At 42.3% G+C, this 25799-nt stretch overlaps 1 protein-coding gene across 4 annotated transcripts in view; it reads left to right on the plus strand.

The window, feature by feature from the left end:
• LOC125463859 (C-Jun-amino-terminal kinase-interacting protein 4) overlaps positions 1–25799 on the plus strand; it is a 264228-nt gene that overhangs the window by 118219 nt on the left and 120210 nt on the right. For 2 of the 4 annotated variants that reach the window (XM_059653600.1, XM_059653601.1), the window contains exon 4: positions 3794–3888. In XM_059653600.1, coding sequence (XP_059509583.1) covers positions 3794–3888 — 95 coding nt within the window. Of the gene's footprint in view, positions 1–3793; positions 3889–4306; positions 4728–25799 lie in introns of those variants that run through there. The other 2 variants (XM_059653602.1, XM_059653603.1) reach the window with 1 other exon arrangement.

Consider the following 25799-nt stretch of genomic DNA (forward strand, 5'->3'; position numbering starts at 1 on the left):
AAAGGGGCAGTTAAAATCACCCACAACAACCCTGCTGTTTTTACATCTTTCTAAAATCCGTTGACACGGAGGAGAGAATATCTCCTGCTGGGCGTTGGGAGCCCTGTAGTATACTCCCAGCTTTGTGGTTTCACCTTACCTCTTCTACCCATGATGCCTTGCTGCATGAGTCCTCTCCTGTATCCTCCCTCAGTACAGCTGAGAGCTACTCCTTTACCGGTAATGCAACTCTACCACCTCTTTTACCTCTCTTTCTATCTCATCTGAAACATCTAAATCCTGGGACATTCAGCTGCTGCTCATGTCCCTGTTTCAGCCAAGTCTCTGTAATTGAAATAATGTCAGAGTTCCAAGTACTACACAAAGCTCTTAAGTTCATCTCCCTTGCTGATTATACTTCTTGCATTGAAACACATGCATTTCAGACTTTCTCCCCTGCTCTTTACAACAGCATGTTCCTGCCTGTTCTTAGTCGTGTTTGCCCTGGTTTCTACCTCTCCCTCAATTTCTGCATCCACTACACTATTTCTCTGGTTTGCATCCCCTGCTACTCGAGTTTAAACCCTCCCCAAAACTGTACCAAGTACCACCCCTAGAACATCTTTCCTGGTCCTGGCTAAGTGTCCCCCATCCAGTTTGAACAGATCCCACTTCCCCCAGAATCGGTCCCAAAGCCCCATGAATCTGAAACCCTTCCCCTCACACTGTCTTTTCAGTTTCATGTTCATCCTGTATATCCTATTGCTTCTACTTTGACTAGCTCAGGTAGTAAGCCTGTCATAACTACCTTTGAAGTCCGACATTTTAACTTTCTTCCTCATTCTGTGCAATCTGCTTTTAGGATCTCATCCCTTGTTTTTTCCCTATGTTGTTAGTATCAACGTGTACCATGACCACTGGCTGTTTGCCCTCTTTCCAGAATGTACTGCAGCTGCTCCAAGACATCCAGGACCCTAGCACCAGGGAAAAAGCTCACCATCCTGAACTCTCGTTTGCAGACAGAAATGCCTGGCTATTCCCCTTTAGATTGAAACTCGTATAACAGTAGCATTTCTATGCTTCTATCTCCATCCCTCTGCAGCAGAGCCAATCATGGTGGTTCTGTTATTCCTTGAGAAGCCACTCCCCTCAACAGTAGCCAAAATGGTATATCTATTTTGCAACGGAATAGCCTTAGGAGATTCCTGCCCTGCCTGCTTAGCCCTCCTGGTCTGCCTGATGGTCACCCATTCCCTTCCTACAGATTACTCTTGTAACTAAACCAAGGTCATAAAATGGTGATGGAGTCCACAAAGGTGATCTCTCTACTCTACATGTGCATTAATTTCAGTCAGACAATCAGTGCAAAAGTAATGATTCAAGGTATTTCCAGTTGACGTTCCCAATGTCAATTGGGAATACTCTCCTCAGTGACTGTACCATGAGTGCCATTCTCTCTAATCTTGTCGGTTCTAATCAAGGCCCAGTTTTAGTAAGATAATAAAATGTGAAGCTGGATGAACACAGCAGGCCAAGCAGCATCTCAGGAGCACAAAAGCTGACGTTTCGGGCCTAGACCCTTCATCACCAGCATCCCATTATCCCAGTTTTAGTAAGATTTCCTTTGTCGGTTAATCTTTGAAGACTTTAAGGTAGGCGGGCAGTGGTGTGCTGGCAAGTAATTCAGGATCCCAGGCTATTGCTCAGGGAACATGGGTTTGAAACCCATCAAGGCATATGGCAAAATTTGAATTCATAAAAATCTGCAATAAAAGCTAGCCCAATGGCTACCATGTAACCACTGAGAATTGTTCTAGAAACTAATTCCTTTTGGGAAGGAAATCTGTCATCCATACTGGTCCATTCTACATTTAAATTCAAACCCACAGCAATGAGGTTGAGTCTTAACTGCCCTCAATCAGGGACAGGCTATGAATGCTGGCCTTATCCCGTGAATGAACAGAACAAAGACATGCATGGATAGGTAAAGAAAGATGGTAGCTCCCCTTCATGTAGAATTGGTGTGCAGTTGCAATTTCCCCATTTTACATGATCTAGTATATCTGCTCTGTGATAATGGGAACTGCAGACTCTGGAGAACCCAAGATAACAAAGTATGGAGCTGGATGAACACAGCAGGCCAAGCAGCATCTCAGGAGCACAAAAGCTTTTGTGCTCCTGAGATGCTGCTTGGCCTGCTGTGTTCATCCAGCTCCACACGTTGTTATCTGCTCTGTAATGGTTTCTGTCCCACTTTGAATACAGATCAGGAGAATGTTTTGAGAATAGATTTGACTCCTGAGGATTTTAATAGCAAAGTTAGGTTTTTGTCATTGCATTCAATGAAACAGGAATTTTAATCTCCTGAGCCATTTAAAACTATTATAAAGAATCATCATTAATTTGAAGCATTTATCTGTTGTGTATGTTATACTGTAGTTTAATTTAAGAGCAGTCAGACTCAACGAATTATCCAAGAAGTAATTCGCCTTTTATCTTTCCAATGCATGACCATCTTATACAGGCACAACTTAGGAGTGTGATAGGATACTCTCCACGCGCCTGGATGAAAACATGTTCGTAATGTTCAAGAAGCTGAACACCATCCAGGACTAAACAGCCTGCTTGGTTGGCACCCCATTTAACAAATTCAAATTTACTTCCTCCACCACTAATGTATAATGTCAGCATTGTGTACCAACTACAAGATGCATTGCAACAATTCATGAAGCCTTCTTTGACAGCCCTGTCTACAGAACGACCTTTGCCATCTCAAAGGACAAGGGCTGCAGATCATAGGGCATAGAATACCTACCGTGTGGAAGCAGGCCCTTCGGCCCAAGAAGTCCACACCAAACCTCAAAGTGTCCCACCCAGACCCACCCCACTATAACCCACCTAATCTACACATTCCTGAACACTACGGGCAATATAGCATGGCCAATCCACCTAGCCTGCACATCTTTGGACTGCGGAAGGAAATCGGAGCACCCGGGGGAAACCGACACAGACACTGGGAGAATGTGCAAACTCCACACAGACAGTCACCCGAGAGTGGAATCGAACCCGAGGCACTGTGAGGCAGCAGTGCTAACCACTGAGCCACTGTGGCACAACACCCACCTGCACATTCCCTTCCAAGTCTCACGCTATCCTGACTTGGAGCTATATCATCACTCCTTTTCTGGGATTGGGTCAAAATCCTAGAGCTCCCTCCCTAAAAACACTACAGATGTACCACACACTGGACTTGCTCTTTTGAAGAGGGCAGCTCATCGCTGCTACCTGAGAGATATTTTGAGATGGGTAGTCATATTGACCCAGCCAGCAGTACCCATATCCTGTGAAAGGATAGGAAACAGTGAATCCTTATGTTACAAGGAATGCCACTGATTGCATACCTCACTGACTGCAAAATGTATCATCTGTGATGTAGTGAGAAAGCTAAGTTGATGGGAGTTGACAAAACTAAACATAGTGCATGATAGAGTTATTGTAGTGCCATTCCTTGTTCAAATGAATTCTTCTAAGCTATTGTCAGGACATCACACTGTTCAAACTGCATAAATCTTCATTCCTTCTAACCATTTGAAAAGGAGTACAAGGTTAAATTCTCAGTGTTTTGTTGAAAATGCTGTGGGAGGTTGCTCACCCCTTATCAATCTAAAATCACAAATGGGGTTTTGAAGAAACATAATTGCATAAATATATATGCACTGCTCGTGACTCAAAATGAAAAACATATGATATGATGAGAGGTAGGAGTAATAAAATATTGATAAATCTGACATTTTTCTCCTCCATCTTCATCCAGATGATCCACAATTACATGGAGCACTTAGAACGAACTAAACTTCACCAGTTGCTCGGGGCAGACCTGCAGGAACCTGGAGTTCATAATAGAATTAGGTAAGCATTCTCGCTTGTCCTGTATCAATATTTCTATTCTGCCGAAAAGGATGCGTTTCTGGAATGTGATTGATGACCCAATTGTCTAATGACAGAGTAGTGAACAATAATTTGGCTGATGCGAGACAAATTCATTGTCTAATAGAACTAATGCTGGTTAATAGGTTGAAGTTAAAATAATTATGCTGAGAGCACTGATTTAATAGTTGTGATACTGTTGGTAAAAACATCTTTTCTATTTTTAATATTTTAAAAGGGTGATTCTAATCTTGAAAGCTTTTACTGTTGAGTATACCATGTGAGATTCCATTCTGGCTATTTGTGATGCATAATGAGAGTTCCCTTTTATGTGCATCTGTTACGTAAGCAGCGTGTTTATGCAACCAATGAGCAGGTTAGCTGAGAGGGGATGGATAATTCAGTGATGGTTGCTAGTGCTGCAGCAGTGATGCTGAGGTGATCAGCTTTGGTTTTTAAGTATTAGCAGGATGATGTCATTCTGTGTGAGCTGCTGCAGAATGTAGCTCACTGGGTGTGCTGATGGCATTGTTTCGAGTAGACGCTTTTGTGGCTGTGGTTGAGTGACAGATTTTTCATTCCAAGGATACACCCTCAACCCCTGTGTAACCTTCCCCTTGGTGTTCTGGTCTCCGAACACAACCATGCCAGCACAGAGCCATGAGTCCTGGTTGCATGCTTCTGTTTGTGTTTGGCTTTGTTGGCGGGGCGGTGGTCATTAATTCAGCTATCCTGGTATCGCTGTCTGTTCTGCTGCTTGTGCACTATTCCGTTTCAACAGGCCTTTCAGTATTGACACAGAATCTTCCGAGAAAAATCAGGTACTTACTGGTCCTGTGGCCTATCTCTTCTGTGCCTAACTGACGGGACCTTCCATCTTTATATTATGTATCTACATTAAAACAGTATGTCTTTTCTATTTCCCCTACAGTTTCGTCCTTCTTAATAACTTGTTTAAAATGCTTTTTAACCGAATTATGAATTCTAATACACATACTCTTGTGCATCATTTTATGTTTTTATGAATTGTTTTTAAATATCAAATATAAGCATAGATTGTATTTATTGAAAGTATTACAAATTGTGGTCATTGTTGTATTGTTTGTATCAGATTTTTAAAAAACTGCTTGTTTCTGAAAATTTAAATACAGTGAATGGTTGTGTTGTCCTACCAGACATTCTGTGATATCTGTACACAGTTGTCTGTGAAAGTAGCAGGCTAGTTCTATTTAGAAATAATTGTACTTTTTGTTACTTTTAATACAAGGACATAAAGTAGCTTGTAGAATGGAAGCAATGTGCAGCAATGAACAGTTCGTATTCAAGTTGAAGACCTTAGTGTTGTGCATGTGCACATCTTGATATAAATCTAATACAGTCATCAACATGTTTATTTCACTATTTTACATTGATAGCTTTGCATCACTATTTATTAGCACGCTGCTGATTAGGTTCCCAGTCTGTTCTTTGGATAAGTGAAGGTGCAGGCATTTATTTTTCAGATGAGAGTTGAAAAGCAGTTTGGAAAGTTCTAGCCTGCTACATGTTAACTTCAAGCAGTCAATCTGCAAGTTTAACTAGTTTTCTGACTGCACTGGCATTTAGAATCATTAAAAATTAGTCTTGTTCCTGTACTTAGGCACCCATTTTATCAATGCTTGCAGTAGTTTCATGTTATGATTGTTTGACTTGCATTTCAGCCTTCTTTCTAGTGTTCGGTATTCAGCATATATGCAATTATTAGTATAAGACGTGATAATTCTGATGTTCTGTTGTTAGTGCCAGCTGATAAATATTATAGCAGTTGAAATCCCTCGCTTCAAATTGCAACTGAAGAGTTAAAATGAGAACTATTAGGGCTGCTAGTTGTAAATTTACACATGAATAATTAACAATGAAAAGAATCACAACTTGGAGCTGCCCTGTTTGTGACCTTACGACCATTGCCAACAGAAAGAGTTGAATTTTAATGTGGCAGTGTAAATCTATCTGTCTAGGTTAACTTGAGGTTGTATATTAAATTGATTGTATAATTCTTAAAATAAGTTTTTAAAATTGCATTAACAGCTCTGTCATGAACCAACTGTGAGTTTGAAAGCTGCCTTTTAAACCTGTGATTTCCATAATATGGCCTGGAAGATACTTGTGATCCAGTTTCCCATCTCTTGTCTCCAGCAGACTTGCTATTCAATGTGTGTCTGGGTTTTTGCCTCCAACTTTTCAACTGTTATGTTGCTGCAATTGTGACAAATAAGCTAATGCAAAAGGACATAGGTATTTAGGTATCAGAGATAATGGGAACTGCAGATGCTGGAGATTCCAAGATAATAAAATGTGAGGCTGGACGAACACAGCAGGCCAAGCAGCATCTCAGGAGCACAAAAGCTTCCAAGATAATAAAATGTGAGGCTGGACGAACACAGCAGGCCAAGCAGCAGTTCCCTCCCCCCATCCCCCTCTCTGATGAAGGGTCTAGGCCCGAAACGTCAGCTTTTGTGCTCCTGAGATGCTGCTTGGCCTGCTGTGTTCGTCCAGCCTCACATTTTATTATCTAGGTATTTAGGTACTGGGTTTAAGGCCCTCAACAATCTGCTGCAACTGGAAATAAAGGTCGAAGTACAATGCAAATATTTTGGCCATATTCTCCCATCAAGATATGAACAAATGATTGCTAAGTAGTTTGTAATAAAATAAGGAATAATAAATGCTGAAGATGTGAAACAAACTGCTAAAAAAACTCAGATAACACAGTGTGAAGCTGGATGAACCCAGCAGACCAAGCAGCATCTCAGGAGCACAGATTTGGCCTGCTGTGTTCATCCAGCTTCACACTGTTATCTTGGATTCTCCAGCATCTGCAGTTCCCATTATCTCTGCTAGAGAAATTCAGCATGTCTGGCAGCATCTGTGGCAGAAAACAGAGTTAACATTTCAAGTCCTGTGACCACCCCCCCCCCCCCCCCGAACTCATATTGAACTCTTTTCCTAAAATATTTTGTATTCATGTATTCATTTGGATTTGATTTGTGCAGTTTTAGCTTTTCTAATATTGTTTAATTTTGAAGAAGTTTGCATATTTGCACGATGTTTTCTCTTGCACTAATGCTCCTCCAAGAGTTCATGTAAGCTCAGTCTGACCATGGTGTTTGAGCTAATGTTAAAATGGTGGACACAGGTGCACGCACATTGTCCAAGGCATTGATGAGTAATGAAACCCAAACTGGTAATATACAGATATGTTCCTTGATTTTTGCTCATCAAAGTTTTACAGTGAAAGTGGAAGATTTAGCCTGAGTTAAGATGGGAGAAAGTCTTTCAATTAGAACTTTAGCACTTGATAGAGGCACAATTCTCCTAAGTTTATTCATCTTGTACCCTAACTTGACTTTTCAGCTGTATTGTTTCTTCTTTCCTCCCAGGTTGCTTCCTCAATGGGTCTTCAATGATTTTTTTGTTTAATTCACTGTGGATATTGCTGGTTGGGCTGCTATTTATTGCCCATCCCTAGTTGCCCTCTGTTTTATATACTGTTGGTGGAGATACAAGTGAACTTGATTTTCCAACAGTGAAGGTTTCAGTTGATTTCCGCAATAACAAAAAAAACTTTTGAGACAGTCCAGATTACACACAAATCTTGTGTGACATATTTGGTTCACTTCCGGTACAAACCATTATTGAAGTGTCACTGGGAAATAGATAGGCATAAGAGAATTTTTGGATGCATTGGAACTAAACCTCTTTCAGGATGTCTGTTATTAGTATATGCTGTCATTTCCCATGATTTTTGTTGACCACACTTATCTCTCTTCATAACAAATGCTTGGATTTATTTGGTATCATGTAGCCATAATGCTTCATTGCTTTGTATAGTTACTTGTTGAAGTGTGCATGCTTCATGAAAGGTGTTGCTATTAAAGAGATGCATAATTGATTTACCAAAATAATATGAGAGCCTAAGGTCCTAAATCCTGAGAACAGTGGATTTAGAATGTAATCTCTTGAGTTGAGAATGTGAAGGTTATCTCATCAGGATGTTTAAAGTAACAAACTAATTATTTAGTATCTACTATTTATCCCTTATTTATCATTACTTTGAGCTAAAACAAATGATCTGGTCATTGTGTCAGCTCTTCTTGGGACCTTTGTGTGCAAATCAGTTGCCATATTTCTCACATTTCAAAACTGTACTGCAAAATCTTTTAAACTACTATAAAGCACTTGAAAAATTCTCAAGCTGTGCAAGGTACTAGATTAATACAACCTCTTGCCTTTAGCCATAGAGAAGCTTTTACTTTCTGGGGATAATCGTAACAACATGAACCAATCTTAAAAGTGTAGCCTGCTCATTTGTGAGTGAAATTGGGATTTGCTCTTTCACAGTTAGGGTTGTGAAATGTTGAATATTCCTCCTTAAAACACTGCAGATGCTGGATGAGATGAAATTTTCAGAACTGAGATTGATGGATTTTTGTTGAGTGACAGTAGTGCAGGATGCAAATCAAAGAAACTTGAACTGAGTTAAGTCACAGATCACTGAGCCTGTGATCAGTTTGAATGGTAAAACAGGTAGAAAATTGAATGCCCATTTTCTACTCTTGTGATTTACATTGTGCCATAGGATTATTCTTGAATAGTGTTGTTTTATATCTTGTCCGAAGGATGCATATCTGGCACAGCACCACTCTCTGATTTACAGTACTAAACTGTTGACCTGGATTGGTGGTATAAGTGTTAATGTCATTGAACAAATATCCAGAGGGCCAAGGACACTGGTTCGAACCCACAACAGTAGCTGCTGAATTTTAAATTTTATTGAGAAAATCTGGAATTTAAAGACTAATCTCAGTGAATATGACCAGTTATGAATATCATAAAATCCATGTCCTTTATGGAAGACAATTTATCTGGTTTAGCCTCTGTATGACTCTTAAGTTCACTTTGAATTAACCTAGCAAGCCACTCAGTTCAAGGACCATTAAAGATAGACAACAAATGCTGACCTTGTCAGTGATGTCTACATCGTATGAAAGAATTTTTAAATTCTCTAGGTTCCTATATAATGAAGTACTGATGTGAGCTTGCTTTCTGACTCGACCGATGCTAAATCCAATTGCATTCACTCTATTGTTTAAAGACTTGTGGATTTTTTTTAGATCTTTAATTGGTTTGTTTTGGTCAAATTTTTTGCAGTCTACCCATTTTGTAACCAGATCTAAATATGAATGACTACTGTTCTCTGCAACTACTCCCATAATTGCTTAAACCGATAGCTAAAGAAATTGTAATGTAGATGAGATATGGAAAATTCCCATTTGGCTTACCCCCTTCCTGTTATGAATTACCACTAAGTGGATTATGTGCTGTTACAGTGGATAGTCTAAAGTGAAACAGCAAATTAAAATGTCTTTGTACTACATAATAGCTGGTTCTTGCTGCTAATGTTAAATGTAGCCCCAGAATTGTGTTGCATTCATGATACTCATTGAACCTGCTATTACGGCTGTTATTCTTAGATTGATATTCAAAAAATGTTTTGCTGTTTGCAGAACTAATATTTAATATAGTGCATCCTGTATTCGGTTGTGTCTGTGTGTTCAGCCAAGTAAGCTCCTAAAACAGGAGTTTGATTAGAACTTTGAAACATGCAAGCTTCCAGACTCTTGGGCAAATCTTTGTAACTTCTGTGCTGGCTTGAACTGTTTTCACAACTGTGAACTGATTTTTGTTTGGAATTTTGGGTCCTTTTCTGAAGCAATACTTTGCTTCTGAAATGGAAGAACAATGAAGACCTAGAAGGAATTGGTAAATGAATATTATTAAACAGAAAACCTGGAACACAGCTCAGCACGTATAATTTGGTGCAAATGTTACCTCTAATTTTTGATCTTTAACTTTTTGCATCAATGCAGTCTACAGACCGTGTCTTTTTACTTTTCCATGTTCTTATACGTGGATTTAAATAATTCTAAAAACCAATGATTACTGCATATTTTAAAAAGAAAGCAACTAAGTGGACATTCCCCTGCAAGCATTGTATACAGCTGCTTGTTTGAGCAGTGGTTAAGGTCGAGTTGTAAATGAACTGGAGCCATGATTGATACAAGTGACTGTTTGGTGGCTGGGCTAGTGACCAATTGTCAATGGCCAAGGCATTTTGCCTGCCAACAATTGTGTGATTTGGTTCTCAGATATCTGAACAGCTTAGGGATGTAAACAAGATACGAGAAGTCATCAGTCCACCAACTTAGGAGCTCAGTTCTCTGCGGTAAAAGCTACTTTAAACCTGAAGAAAAGCGGTTGATCTTGCCTTCAGTTATTGCAAGCAGTGACTTATAATTGATAATTCAAAGGTCTTGCATAAGTGAACCAGCCACTCCGTACCTGTTAACCTAGGCAAAGCCTCTAGATTAGGAAGACCAAGCAGCAGCATTCTAACCAGCACAAGCCTTTCTACTGTCTACAAGACACAAGTCAGGAATGTGATGGAATACATCCCACTTGCCTGGATGGGTGCAGCTCCAACAATGCTGAAGAAGCTTGACACCATCCAGGACAAACCAGCCTGTTTGATTCGCAGTACGTCCGCAAGCATCCACTTGCTTCACCATGGACACTCAGTGCGCACTGTAGCTACTATCTACAAGACGCCCTGCAAAAATTGATCAAAGATCCTCCGACAACTCCTGCCAAACTCACAACCACTTCCATCTAGAAGGACAAGGCCAGCAGATATATGGGAACACCAGCACCTTAGTTCTCCTCCAAGCCACTCGCCAATGTTAGAATTCAATTTCTGCTGCCTACTTTCAATTAAGAAATGTATGAAACATTGGTTGCAAAAATAACATTGTATTCATGGTGCTTTCTGTTATGAATTGTTTTTTTAAAAACCTTGAAATCTATGACTGAAAATTATATGTCACAAAATGCAAATTGCAAGAATTTGCTATGATTATACTGCTGTTACAATAGCATCTCAAAGTAGAAGTTTATTGTTGGTTTCTCAATGAGTGTAAAGAAATACGTTGCTGTAGATATGAATCACACTCACTGTGGAAAGATAAGGCTGCTATTTTATTGCATAAGGAACCGTTGAGGTTGTAGACTTTGTTCACTGAGCCAATGAGCACACTCCCCTCCAACCTCACCACACCCGGCGCCTTCCCCTGCAACCGCAGCAAGTGCTACACTTGCCCCCACACCACCTCCCTCACCCCCATCCCAGGCCCCAAGATGACTTTCCATATTAAGCAGATGTTCACCTGCACATCTGCCAATGTGGTATACTGCATCCGCTGTACCCGGTGTGGCTGCCCCTACATTGGGGAAACCGAGTGGAGGCTTGGGGACCACTTTGCAGAACACCTCTGCTCGGTTTGCAATAAACAACTGCACCACCCAGTCACGAACCATTTCAACTCCTCCTCTCATTCCTCAGACGACATGTCCATCATGGGCCTCCTGCAGTGCCACAATGATGCCACCTGAAGGTTGCAGGAACAGCAACTCATATTCCACTTGGGAACCCTGCAGCCCAATGGTATCAATGTGGACTTCACCAGCTTCAAAATCTCCCCTTCCCCCACTGCATCCCAAAACCAGCCCAGTTCTTCCCCTCCCCCCACTGCATCACAAAACCAGCCCAGCCTGTCTCCGCTTCCCTAACCTGTTCTTCCTCTCACTATCCCCTCCTCCCACCTCAAGCCGCACCTCCATTTTACACCTACCAACCTCATCCCACCTCCTTGACCTGTCTGTCTTCCCTGGACTGACCTATCCCCACCTATACTCTCCTCTCCACCTATCTTCTTTGCTGTCCATCTTCTCCATCATCCCCCTCTCTGATGAAGGGTCTAGGCCCGAAACATCAGCTTTTGTGCTCCTGAGATGCTGCTTGGCCTGCTGTGTTCATCCAGCTCCACACTTTGTTATCACTGAGCCAGTGTGTCTGATTGCAGATGTTTCGTCACCCTGCTGGGTAACATTGTTAGTGCATCTTTGGTGAAGCATCACTGTTCTATCCCGCTTGTTATTTATGTGCCTCAGTTTGCTGAGGTGGTTGGCATCACTTGCGGTTCTGTTTTTCAGTGGTTTGTATATTGGCTCCAGTTCAGTGTGTTTGTTGGAGTTTCAGTAGGACTGCCAAGCCTCCAGGAATTCCCTGGTACGTCTCTGTTTTAGCTTGTGCTATTGTGGATGTGTTGTCCCAATCGAATTTATGTTCTTCTTTGTCCATATGGATTGAGACAAGTGAGAATTGGTTATGTCTGTTGGTGGCTAGTTGGTGGTCGCGTATCCTTTATTGTCAGTTTTCTTCCAGTTTGTCCTATGTAAGCCACTCCAGCTGCTGGGTTGGCCCATGATGCCATTAGGGAGAGAGTTCCAGAATTCTGACCCTGATAGCAACAATGAAGGAACGCAATATATCTCCAAGTCAGGACAGTGAATGACTTGGAGGAGAACTTGCAACTGATTGTGTCCCCATATATCTGCTGTCCTTTTCCTTCCAGATGAAAGTGATTCATTAGTTTGAAACATGCTGTCTGAGGATCTTGGGTGAATTTCAGTGTGCATCTTGTAGATATTACACACTGCAGCTACTGAGTGTCATTGGAGGGAATGGATGGTTGTGGATATAGTACAGATCAAGCAGGCTGCTTTGCCATGGATGGTGTTGAGCTTCGAGTGTTATTTAAGCTGCACTTATGCATGAAATTGGGAATTTTCCATCATTCTCTTGACTTGTGCCACGTAGATAGTGGACAGTCTATGGGGGTTCTTAATTGCTTACTTGTAGACAGAGACAAATTACTTGTAAATGGTAATTTTTGGTACATACAGAATCCTGGTCTGTACTTTCAATCAACTTGTTTCTGGAAATGGGGTAAATTGGGGAACCTTTTCATACGTTTTAAAGTGTTTATTTTTTGTGATAATTCTAAGAATATCTGGGCTTGATTTCCAGCAGACTATCCCAGTAGCATGACAAAGTAACGTTGTTCTGAGGTTGCTGCATATTTGCTGGCAGAGCTTCACGATGGTACTTGACTCTAACCAGTGCTCCATCTCTTTGGGTGCTTGGTGTCACTGAGTTGTAAGAATATTTCTTGTAAGCATTATTCATGCTGAAAGAAGCTAGTATATAGAATTAGAGGGTGTAAATTTAAAACGGAAATGAAGAGACGTTTCTTCAGCCAGAGAGTGGTAGGCCTGTGGAATTCATTGCCACGGAGCGCAGTGGAAGCCGGGACGTTAAATGTCTTCAAGGCGGAGATTGATAAATTCTTGATCTCACAAGGAATCAAGGGCTATGGGGAGAGTGCAGGGAAATGGAGTTGAAATGCTCGTCAGCTATGATTAAATGGCGGAGTGGACTCGATGGGCCAAATAGCCTTACTTCCACTCCTATGTCTTATGGTCTTATTTTGTGAAAAATATAATGTTCATGGCACAAACAAAAAACACAAAGAGATGCTTTGTTAACCTAACTGGTTTAAAATTTATCAAAGCTTAGCTGTTAACTGTCAATCAGCATTAATGGGTGCACACTCCATTACAGTGTCTTTACCAAACATATTCTACTTGCCAATGAATCAGCATCCACCTCTTATACAGGGTATATGTTGATTTTCCACTTGAATTTGAATTATTGTGATCTGGCCTGATGAGTACAAGATGAACATTTTCCACAAAATGTATCTTTAGTTAAGCAATACAAGAGTTAAAACTGATCTTGATGAAAAAAATGGAAACTTCCCATTCACCATAATTGTTGAAATGAGAATATTGGTTGGTAATCAAATTGTGAAGGATATTTGCATTTTATATTTTCTCTCATTCAATGGAAGATTGTGCATCAGCATAAGTAGTAGAAGCAGGGATAGACCATATGGTTATTTGGAACTGGTTCATCATTCAACCATTGGGTAGGTAGCTTACTTGATAGTTACAGGGTCCTGATTGAATGTAAAATCTGTACTGACAGTCTGTATTGAGAGAATATTGCATTTTTGGAACATGGTACATAGAGTGTAGAATGTGCAGCATATGAGCAGCCCTATCTGCCAACCATGATACCATTCTAAACCGATTTCATCCGCCTGCATATGATCCATATCCCTCTATTCTCTGCATGTTCCTCTGCCTGTCTAAATGTCTCTTAAAAATTACTATTGTATCTGCTTCTACCACCTCCCCTGGCAGCACCTGTCAGCCTCTGCATAAACAAATGTGCCTTGCAGATTTCCTTTAAACTTTCACCTTTTCACTTTAAACCTATATGCCCTAGCATTTGACATTTCCACATTGTGACTATCCGTGCCTCTCATGATTGATCAGGTCACTTCTCAGTCTCCAACACTGCAGTGAAAACAATCCAAGTTTGTCCAACCTCTCCTTACAGCTGATATGTTTCAATCCCTGCAACATTCTGGTAAACCTCCAAAGCTTTTCGGAAGTGTGATCAGAACTGCACGCAGTTTTCCAAATGTGATTTAACCTAATGTTTCGTACAATTGCAACTTGTCTTGTCAAGTTTATTCTCAATGGCCCGACTGGCGAAGGCAAGCATGCCGTATGTCTCTTCACTACCCAATCTAGTTGCGTTGCAAATGCCAGAGAGCTATGGATTTACACCCCATGATCTGCTGGGTATCAATGCTCTTGAGGGTCATTCCATTTACTGTGTGCTTCGCTGTTGGGTTTCGCCTCCCAAAATATAATGCCTCACACTTTTCCACATTAAACTTCATCCGCTATTTCAGCTTTCCAATTGATCTGTATCCTGCTGTGTCCTTTGACAACCATCAGTGCTATTCATAACTCCACCAATTTTTGCGTAACCTGCAAGTTAATCAGACTACTCACATTTTCATCCAGACAAGCAACAGCAACATCACTAGTCACAAACCTTCAGTCAGAAAAACACTCTTCCATGACCAAACAAATTTGTAAGTGACTTACCAACTCCCTGTGGATTCAAGTGATTTAATCTTCTGGACCAGCCTCCCCATGACAGATCATGTTGAATTCTTCACTAAAGTCCATGTAGATTGCTATACCCTCATCAATAATTTGAGTCACTTTCTCAAAAAACTCAAATTTGTGAGAAAGGCCTTCCAAGCACATAGCCATTTTCAGGTGACATGACTGCCTGTTAGCTGGATGTAAAAGATCCCATGGCTCTGTTTTGAAGAATAGCAGGGGATCTATCCTCAATATTCTTATCAAAGCGTATTTTTATCAAAACTTTACATTAATAACCTAATGATAATTACATTGCACTCAGCAATCTCCTACAAATTAAAATGTTCCTGCCTCATTTCCTATACTAGAGTAGTGGTTACTACACAAATGTTCATTGGTTATGAAGCATTTTCAGACTCGGTGATGTCTGGAAAAAAGTTTGATATTTACCACACATTTCAGTGAGTGGGTGTATTTCTCTCCACCTTTACTTAATGATTGACCACTAGAGAATCTGCTGGAGGATCTGAGATAACAAGGTGGAGAGCTGGAAGAAGACAGCAGGATAGCTGATGTTTCGGGCCTGGGCCACTTTAGGAAGAAGGGTCTAGGCCCGAAATGTCTGCTATCCTGCTCCTCTGATGCTCCTTGGCCTGCTGTGTTCATCCAGCTCTACACCTTGTTACCTCAGATTTACCACTAGACTGTCTTTTGTAAGACAATGGCCCTAGTTCTCTTCTCTTCCCTGGTTCTCTTCAGTAAGGAAAAACAACCTCTGAGTGTCAAGCATGTGAATCCTCAAAGAATTTTCTGCCTTTCAGTGAGTGAAACTCTGCTTAGGATAATATCTACCATTTTAAGAATAAATCCAGTGAACATAGAACATAGAACAGTACAGCACAGAACAGGTCCTTCAGCCCACAATGTTGTGCCAACCATTGATCCTCTTGTATGCACCCTCAAATTTCTGTGACCATATGCATGTCCAGCAGTCTCTTAAATGACCACAATGACCTTGTTTCCACAACTGCTGCTGGCAACGCATTCCATGCTCTCTCAACTCTCTGTGTAAAGAACCCGCCTCTGACATCCCCTCTATACTTTCCTCCAACCAGCTTAAAACTATGACCCCTCGTGCTAGCCATTTCTGCCCTGGGAAATAGTCTCTGAACTATTGTGCTTGCTCGTAAGCAAGCATCTTCACCTTTTGATAAAGCAGAACTGTACATAGTGTGGTCTTAAGACTATTGTCTAATTGTTGTAAGAATTTGTTTCTCTTGTACTTCAACCACTTTACAGGAAAAGCTGATATATCTTCTTAAATGCTTTTCACCCTCGCATGTTAACTTTCTTCTTTGGTGTAGAAAGGATACCTAAATCATTGAATTATATCATCTAGTCTCTTACCTTTTAAAAACAATTCTGATATTTCATTCTTCTTACGAAAGCAGAAATTTCACACAATCATAAAATCACAATCCTGACATTAATCACTGTATATTGTACCCCTTTGCAGACTTGTAATGCCCTCCTCCTCACTTTCCGAACTAGCTTTCCCTTAACTTACCTAGCTTTGTCTTAGAATTATGTTGCTGTTCCTTACTAATAACTGTGGCAAAATCCTAGAAACCCCCTTCCTCTCAGCACTGTGGGTGTGTTTGTGTTCAGTGGACTGCACTGGTTCACCACTATGTTTCTAGGACAGTTAGGGTTGGACGATAAATATTGTGAATAAATGGCACGAAACCTTGTGTATATTACACAATGTGGAGCTGGAGGAACATTTCTGAAGAAGGGTTCCGACCCAAAACATCAGCTTTGCTGCTCCTCTGCTGCCTGGCTTGTTGTGTTCCTCCAGCTCCGCATTGTGTTATCGCTAACTCCAGCGTTGGCAGTTCTTACTATCTCTTTGTGTATATATTACACCCAGTTTCCTAGTGTTTAGAATTAGAATTCTGTTTCCTGTTACGTGGAGTCATGTATAGGAGTACAATGTCACCCCTCACGGCACCATCTTAGGATTCCAAGTATCTAGGTATAAGTCTTAGATACAAAATAGAGAAATATTGCCTTAAAGTGATTCATAGTATAAGTTAGAAAATAAGAAATAAAGTTAAAAGTATAAACCTATAAATGTTATAGTCAGATAATCAGATTACAGAAAAACAGATTACCGATAATACATTGCATTAGATCAATGCAGAGAGCTTCCACATCTGGTCAGACTATGCTTGCAAGCTGCTGACTGCCTGCACCGGTCCCCAGTCCAGCAACTGTCCCTGCTTCACTATCCAGTCTGCTCTGCTCTGGCCCTTAGCCACTTTGCCCTGGTTATCAGTCATTCCCAACCTGGTTTAGGCCCTAGGCTGCTTCATGGTAATTTTTCTTCTTTTAAAAAAAAACGTTAAGGTCTTAGGGGGGAGAAAAGAGATGAAGAGAAAAAGAAGGAAAAAACAGATGGATGGATGAACCTTGGGCTAAGGAGTTAGGATGCTGCTTCCTCCGCCGTTGCCATGTTAAAGTACATGTGTAGTCTGTCACTTGATGTGGTCAGTGTCTGAGGTCGAAGAACTGATGGTTCTTTGCTGTACTCCACCAGTTATACACTGCATCTGCCCGCTTTAAAAAAAAGTCTATATTTAGTCATTTCATCATACAACACAGAAGGTGCCATCAAGCCTGCACTGATTTATCTACACTAATCCCGCTCTCCAACACTTGGCCCATAACCTTGAATCCGAGAACCCCTATAGTGCAGAAAGAAACCATTTGAGTCTGCATCCGCTGCCAGAAGAGCATTCCGCCCCCCTGCCCCCACCTCCCGACCCCAACCCACTCCATCCTCAACCGCACATGGGGTTTCTAACCATGACTAAACCCTCTAACCTACATATTGCTCAACACCATAGGACAATTTTTACCATGGCCAATCTGTCTAACCTGAACATCTTTGAACTGTGGGAGGAAACCAGAGCACCTGGAAGCAGCATGAGAATGTATAAATCCCACTCAGACTGTCACCGGAGGGTCCCTGGCACTGTGACACAGCAGTTCTGGCAAATATTACGACATTTCCAGTGCCCTCAATTTATAGTGCTCATCCATGTACTTTTTCGAGATTGTGAGGTTTCCTGCCTCCGTTCCCCTCTCAGGCAATGCTTTCCGAATTCCCACCACCCTCAGGGTGAATTTCTTTCCCCCGCCCCCCTCAGTTCCCCTCCGAACCTCCTGCCCTTCACCTTAAAATTACATCCCTCTCCTTATTACTCTTCAAATAAGGGGAACAGCTGTAGCCTTTCCACTCTGCCCATGTCCCTTGTCATCTTATGCGTCCCAAACAGATCCCCCCGTGACTTGTGTGCGCTTTTTAAAAAATAGACCTCAATCCTATCCACCCTCTCTTCATAACCGAAATAGAACATAGAACATTACAGCACAGTACAGGCCCTTTGGCCCTCGATCCTGTGCCGACCTGTGAAACCAATCTGAAGCCCATCTAACCTACACTGTTCCACTGTCATCCACATGGCTATCCAATGACCATTTAAATGCCCTTAAAGTTGGCGAGTCTACTATTGTTGCAGGCAGGGCATCCTATGCCCTTACTACTCTGAGTAAAGAACCTACTTCTGACTTCTGTCCTATATCCATCACCCCTTAATTTAAACCTATGTCCCCTCGTGCTAGCCATTGCCATCCAAGGGAAAAGGCTCTCACTGTCCACTCTATCTAACCCTCTGATCATCTTCTATGTCTCTATTAAGTCGCCTCTTAACTTTCTTCTCTCTAATGAAAACAGCGTCAAGTCCCTCAGCCTTTCCTCGTAAGACCTTCCCTCCATACCAGGCAATATCCTGGTAAATCTCCTCTGCACCCTTTCCAAAGCTTCCACATCCTTCTTATAATGCAGCGACCAGAACTGCATGCGATGCTCCAAGTGTGGCCACACCAGAGTTTTGTGCAGCTGCGTACACCGCCTTAACAGCCCTATCAACCTGGGTGGCAACTTACAGGAATCAATGCACATGGACACCGAGATCTCTCTGCTCATCCACACTACCAAGAATCTCACCATTAGCCCATTACTCTGTATTCCTGTTACTCCTTCCGAAGTGAATCACCTCTCACTTTTCTGCATTAAACTCCGTTTGCCACCTCTCAGCCCAGCTCTGCAGCTTATCTATGTCCCTCTGTAACATGCAACTTCCTTCTGCTCTATCCACAACTCTACCGACTTTAGCGACATCCGCAAATTTATTAACCCATCCTTCTCCACCCTCATCCAGGACATTTATAAAAATGACAGAGTAGTGGCCCCAACACAGATCCTTGCAGTACACCACTAATAACTGAACTCCAGAATGAACATTTCCCCTCAACCACCAACCTCTGTCTTCTTAGTTAGCCAGTTTCTGATCCAAACCGCTAAATCACCCTCAATCTCATGCCTCCATATTTTCTGCAATAGCCTACTGTGGGGATTTTTATCAGATCCATCCCAGGTAACATCCTGGTGAATCTCCTGTGCACACCCTCGGTATAATTACAAGCTTTTTCCAGGGTGGCAATTGGAACTACACACAGTACTCCAGCTGTGGCCTAGTCAAAGTTTTGTACAGCTCTGACATGACCTTCCTACTCTTACAATCAATATCACACCTGAAAAGTCCCTGCTCTTTCTCAGTTTATGTTTATTATCCAATCTTCAATCCCATTACAATGCAAACAGATGAGACTTTTGTTTAGTTTCCTGCATAATACCATTGTATTATCCATGTGATAATATTAGAGCAGCAAACTGTTCGATACAACTGGACCTGTTTGACTTCTGGTGAGTGGCTACACCTTCACATGTTGTTAGTAGGCAATTCCATGACATGGTGTCATTGAACCCTGCTTATCACAAAGGGAAGAGGACTGTGGCCTTTGGGAAGGTAGTCCATTTCAGCTCTTGGACATAATTACAGGAGTTCCTCAAGGTAGTGTCTTGGGCTCAACCAAGTTTAGCTGCTTCATCGATAACTTTTCTTCCATCATAAGGTCAAAAGAACAATTGATCATTGAATCCCACACCTTGCATGCATTGCATAGCATCTTTCAGTTTACCATCAACAGATATACTGAGTAGTATCAATTAAGCATAAGGACAGAAATTTCTGGGACAACTCAGCTGGTCTGGAAGCATTTGTGGAGAGAGAGCAGAGTTAACGTTTCAGGTTCAGTACCTTTCTTCAGAACTCTACCAATTAGACAGTTGAATTAGTGAAACGGTTAAGATCGATAGCCAGTTCCTTTGCCCTTTTTATGCTGTTTAGTTAGTGACTGTAACACTACAGTGAGCCCACCTCTAAATAGGTGTCTGGACTGTGAAATGATCAATATGGTTCTCTGAATATGCCGGGATATTTCTTGACTCGTGTGGAACATATGATTGTGAAAAAGATTACATGTACCTTTGCAAATATCTTTTAACTGTTGTAATTGTACCTGCATCTACCACTTCCTCTGGAAATTAATTCCACGCACAAACCACCCTCTGTGTGAAAAGGTTGCCCCTCAAGTCGCTGTTAAATCCTTTTTATCTCACCTTAAAATTAAACCCTCTAGTTTGTAAACTCCCTAACCCTAGGAAAAAGACCTTTTGGTATTCACTTTATCAATAGCCCACATGATTTTATAAACCTCTATAAAGTCACCCCTCAACCTCCTGTGCTCCAGTTGAGAAAATGTCCCAGCTTATCCAGCCTCTCCTTATAAGTCAAACCCTCCAGTCCTAGTAACATCCTTATAAATCTTTTTGCACCCTCCACAATGTAGTAATAATCTTCCTATAGCAGGGTGACCAGAACTGTACGTAGTACTCCAGATGGAGCCTCAGCAACGTCACGTACATGTGTGGCATGTCTCAGCTCCAGTACTGAATGATCTGAGCAATGAAGGCAAATGTGCCGCATATAACACAGTGGATCTGGAGGAGCACAGCAAGCCAGGCAACATCAGAGGAGCAGGAAAGTTGACTTCTTCTGACCTGCTGTGCTCCTCCAGCTCCACATTGTGTTATCTCTGACTCCAGCATTGGCAGTTCCTACTAGTCGGAAGTGTGCCAAATACTTTCTTTACCAGTCTTTCTACCTGTGATGGAGCTTCTAGTCGTACTTGTAGTATCAACATATTAAATGTATTTTGGATAGTTTAAACAACTCGCGTACAGGAACTGTGCACTGGTTCTGGGCAGTTTTGATGGGCAGCAAATGCCCTGACAACATTCCCGCAACAGCACTAACATGCTCCAGAATTTGCTGTGCCCTTAGCCAACTGTTCCAGTAGAGCTGTAAAATTGGCATCTACGCAACAACGTCATGGTTTGCCTCTGTGCATCCCATACACAGAAAGACAAATCCATTCCAGCCATTTACCACCTCATTATCCTACACTTGGTCACCAATAAAGTGATGGAAGGTACAATCAACAATACCAGCACTTGCTTAGCAACATCCTGCTCACTGATACTCGGTTTACGATCCAGCAGGCCACTCAGCTCCTGATGTCATTACAGCCTTGATTCAAACATGGACAGAAGAGTGGCTAAACCCTAGACGCTATATGTTTAATGTCTCCCACCCACCACCCTCCTCTGACCAAAAAAGAAGACCCTGCTGTGTTAATAAGGTAAGTGATTTTCGTTTTCTTTTATTCACATGCTGGTAAGTAGAGTGGTTTGCTACAAACTTTTTTTTTCCTCATTTCATTTATCTATTATTTGATTTTATAGTAGGACTAAGTTAAGCTTAAAAGTAAAAATGGCAGGAGATCCCAGATATGTGTTATGCTTGTCTTGCTCAATGTGGGAGCTCAGGGACACGGCTGATGTCCCTGACTCCTTCACTTGCAGGAAGTGTGTCCAGCTGCAGCTCTTGTGAGACCGCATGATGGCTCTGGAGCTGCAGATAGACTCACTTTGGAGCATCCGTGATGCTGAGGAAGTTGTGGATAGCACATTCAACAAATAGGTCACACCCAGATTAGGATTGCTGAGGGGGAAAGGGAATGGGTGACCAAAAGGCAGAGAAAAAGCAGGAAGACAGTGCAGGCGTCCCCTGTGGCCATCTCCCTCCAGAACAGGTATACCGTTCTGGATACTGTAGGGGGAGATGACTCACCAGGGGAAGGCAGCAGTAGCCAAGTTCGTGGCGCCGTGGCTGGCTCTGCTGTATAAGGCAGGAAGAAGAACGGTAGGGCTATAGCCATAGGGGATTCAGTTGTAAGGGGAGTAGATAGGCAGTTCTGTAGTCAAAAACTAGACTCCCAAATGATATGTTGCCTCCCAAGTGCACAGGTCACCAATGTCTCAGATGGACAGCAGGACATTCTGAAACGGGAGGGTGAACAGCCAGCTGTCATCATGCATATAGGCACCAATAATATAGGTAAAAAAACAGGATGAGGTCCTACAAGCAGAAGTTAGGGAGTCAGGAGCCAAGTTTAAAAAGTAGGACCTCAGAGGTAGTAATCTCAGGATTGTTACCAGTGCCATATGCTGGTCAGAGTAGAAATGAAAGAATAGACAGGATAAATGAGTGGCTTGAGAGATGGTGCAGGAGGGAGGGTTTCAGATTTTTGGGACATTGGGACCGGTTCTGGGGGAGGTGGGACCATTACAAATCAGACCATCTATACCTGGGCAGGACTGGAACCAATGGTCTAGGGGCGGCTACTGCTAACACTGTTGGGGATGGTTTAAACTAATGTGGCTGGGGATGGGAACCAAATGAGGAGATTAGTGGACAGTAAGAAGGTAGTAACTAAAGCCTGTAAGGAACTAGATAATGAAGTCAGTGTGGCTAAGGGGAAGAGCAGGCAGAGAGCAGATGATGAAAGCAGAGGGACAGTTGGTCTGAGGTGCATTTGTTAGAATGCGAGAAGTGCAGTAGGTAAAGCAGATGAACTTGGGGCTTGGATTATTATCTGGGAGTATGATATCATTGCTATTGCTGAGATTTGGTTGAGGGTAGGCAAGATTGGTATCTATATCCCAGGATATAGACGGCTCAGGCGAGATACAGAGGGAGGTAAAAGGAATGGAGGAGTTGCAATACTGGTCAAAGAGGATAGCACAGCTGTGCTGAAGGAAGGCATTGTGGAGGACTTGAGCAGTGAGGCAATATGGGCAGAGCTCAGAAATAGGAAGGGTGCAGCTACAATGTTGTGGCTGTAGTATAGCCCTTCCAACAGCGAACGTGAGATAGAGGCACAAATATGTAGACAGATTATGGAAAGATGTCGGAACAACAGGGTCGTGGTGATGGGAGATTTTAATTTTCCCAATATTGACTGGGATTCACTTAGTGTTAGGGGTTTAGGTGGAGCAGAATTTGTAAGGAGCATCCAGGAGGATTTTCTCAAGCAGTCTGTAAATAGACCACCTTGGGCAGGGGCCACACTGGACCTGGTGTTGGGGAATGAACCCGGCCAAATGGTTGAAGTTTCAGTAGGGCATTACTTTGAGAATAGTGATCACAATTCCTTAAGTTTTAGAATACTGATGGACAAAGACGAGAGTGGTCCTAAAGGAAGAGTGCTGAACTGGGGCAAGGCCAACTATAGCAAAATTCGACAGGAGCTGGGGAATGTGGATTGGGAGCAGCTGTTTGACGGTAAATCCACATTGGATATGTGGGAGGCTTTTAAAGTGAGGTTGTTTCGAGTGCATGTCCCTGTGAAAATGAGGGATAGAAAGGGCAAGATTAGGGAACCATGGATGACAGGTGAAATTGTGAGACTAGTAAGGAGGAAAAAGGAAGCACACACAAGGTCTAGGTGACTAAAAACAGACAAAACTTTGGAAGAATATCGGGAAAGTAGGACCGATCTGAAATGAGGAATTAAGAGGGCTAAAAGGGGTCATGAAATATCTTTAGCAAACAGGGTTGGGGAAAACCCGAAGCCTTTTATTCATACATAAGGAGCAAGAGGGTAACTAGAGAAAGGGTTGGCCCACTCGAGGACAAAGGAGGGAGGTTATGCGAGGAGTCAGAGAAAATGAGTGAGATTCTTAATGAGTACTTTGTGTCGGTATTCACCGAGAAGAGGGACTTGACGGATGTTGCGGTTAGGGACAGATATTTGATTACTGTAGGTCAAGTCAGCATAAGGAGGGGGGAAGCATTAGGTATTCTAAAAGGCATGAGGGTGGACAAGTCCCTCGTCCGGATGGGATCTATCACAGGTTACTGAGGGAAGCGAGAAAGGAAATAGCTGGGGCCTTAACAGATATCCTTGCAACATCCTTGAGCACGGATGAGGTTGTGGAGGACTGGAGAATTGCTAATGTTGTCCCCTTAAGAAGGGTAGCAAGGATAATCCAGGAAATTATAGACCAGTGAGCCTGATGTCAGTGATGGGGAACCTGCTAGAGAAGATACTGGAGGTTAAGATCTATTTACGTTTGGAAGAAAATGGGCTTATTCGTGATAGGCAGCCTGGTTTTGTGCAGGGAATGTCATGTCTTACCAACTTGATAGAATTCATTGAAAAAGTGACAAAGTTGATAGATGAGGAAAAGGCTGTGGATGTCATATACATGGACTTCAGTAAGGCTTTCGATAAGGTTTCCCATGGTAAGCTGATGGGGTCCAGGGTGACTGGCTGGACAACAGGAGACAGAGTTGTAGTGGAAGGGAGTTTCTCAAAATGGCAAACGGTGACCAGTGGTGTTCCACAGGGATCTGTGTTGAGACGTGTTGAGATCCGTGTTGTTTGTGATATACATAAATGACCTGGAGGAAGGTATAGATGGTCTGATTAGCAAGTTTGCAAATGACACTAAGATTGGTGGAGTAGCAGATAGTGAAGGGGGCTGTGGAGAATGCAGCAGAATATAGATTGGAGAGTTGGGCGGAGAAATAGCAGATGAAGTTCAATCCAGACAAATGCGAGGTGATGCATTTTGGGAGATCCAATTCAAGAGCGAACTGTGTGGGAAATGGAAAAGCCCTGGGGAAAATTGATGCACAGAGAGATCTGGGTGTTCAGGTCCACTGTACCCTGAAGGTGGCAACGCACGTGGACAGTGGTCAAGAAGGCCTACAGCGTGCTTTCGTTCATCGGACGGCGTATTGAGTACAAGAGTTGGCTGGTCATGTTACATCTGTGTGGGACTTTAGTTCAACCACATTTGGAAAACTGCATATAGTTCTGGCCACCACATGACCAAAAAGATGTGGATGCTTTGGAGAGGGTGCAGAGGAGGTTCACCAGGATATTGCTTGGGATGGAGGGTGCTACCTGTGAAGAGAGGTTGAGTAGATTAGGATTATTTACATTAGAAAGACAGAGGTTGAGGGGGTCCTGAATGAGGTGTACAAAATCATGAGCGGTACGGACAGGGTGGATAGCAAGAAACTTTTTCCCAGAGTGGGGGACTCAATTACTCAGGGTCACAATTTCAAGATGATCTGGGTAAAGTGTAAGGGAGATATGCGTGGAAAGGTCTTTACGCAGAGGGTGGTGGGTGCCTGGAATGCGTTGCCAGCGGAGGTGGTAGAGGTGGGTACAATAGCATCATTTAAGATGAATCTAGACAGGTACATGAACAGGCAGGGAACAGAGGGATACAGATCCTTTGAAAATAGGCAACAGGTTTAGGCCTGTTCCTGTGCTGTAATTTTCTTTGTTCTGTGTCTGTGTGTGTTAGTGGCGGGTTCGGGGTCTCTTTTTGATTGGAGTGATTCGTGGCACAAATGAAGGCAGTTGTGGTTTATGGCTGTTGAACATAAGTCACCCTGCTCCAGGAGTTCCTAAGGGCAGCAACCTTGGACCAGTCATCTTCAGCTGTTTCTTCAATGACCTTCCCTAGAGCATAAGGTCAGAAGTGTGGATACTCAGTGATTGCAAACTGTTGAGCACCTTTCAAGATTGACTGACTGCTT

This window comes from Stegostoma tigrinum, chromosome 22 (assembly GCF_030684315.1).
Source record: "Stegostoma tigrinum isolate sSteTig4 chromosome 22, sSteTig4.hap1, whole genome shotgun sequence".
Classification (NCBI taxonomy): Eukaryota; Metazoa; Chordata; class Chondrichthyes; order Orectolobiformes; family Stegostomatidae; genus Stegostoma; species Stegostoma tigrinum.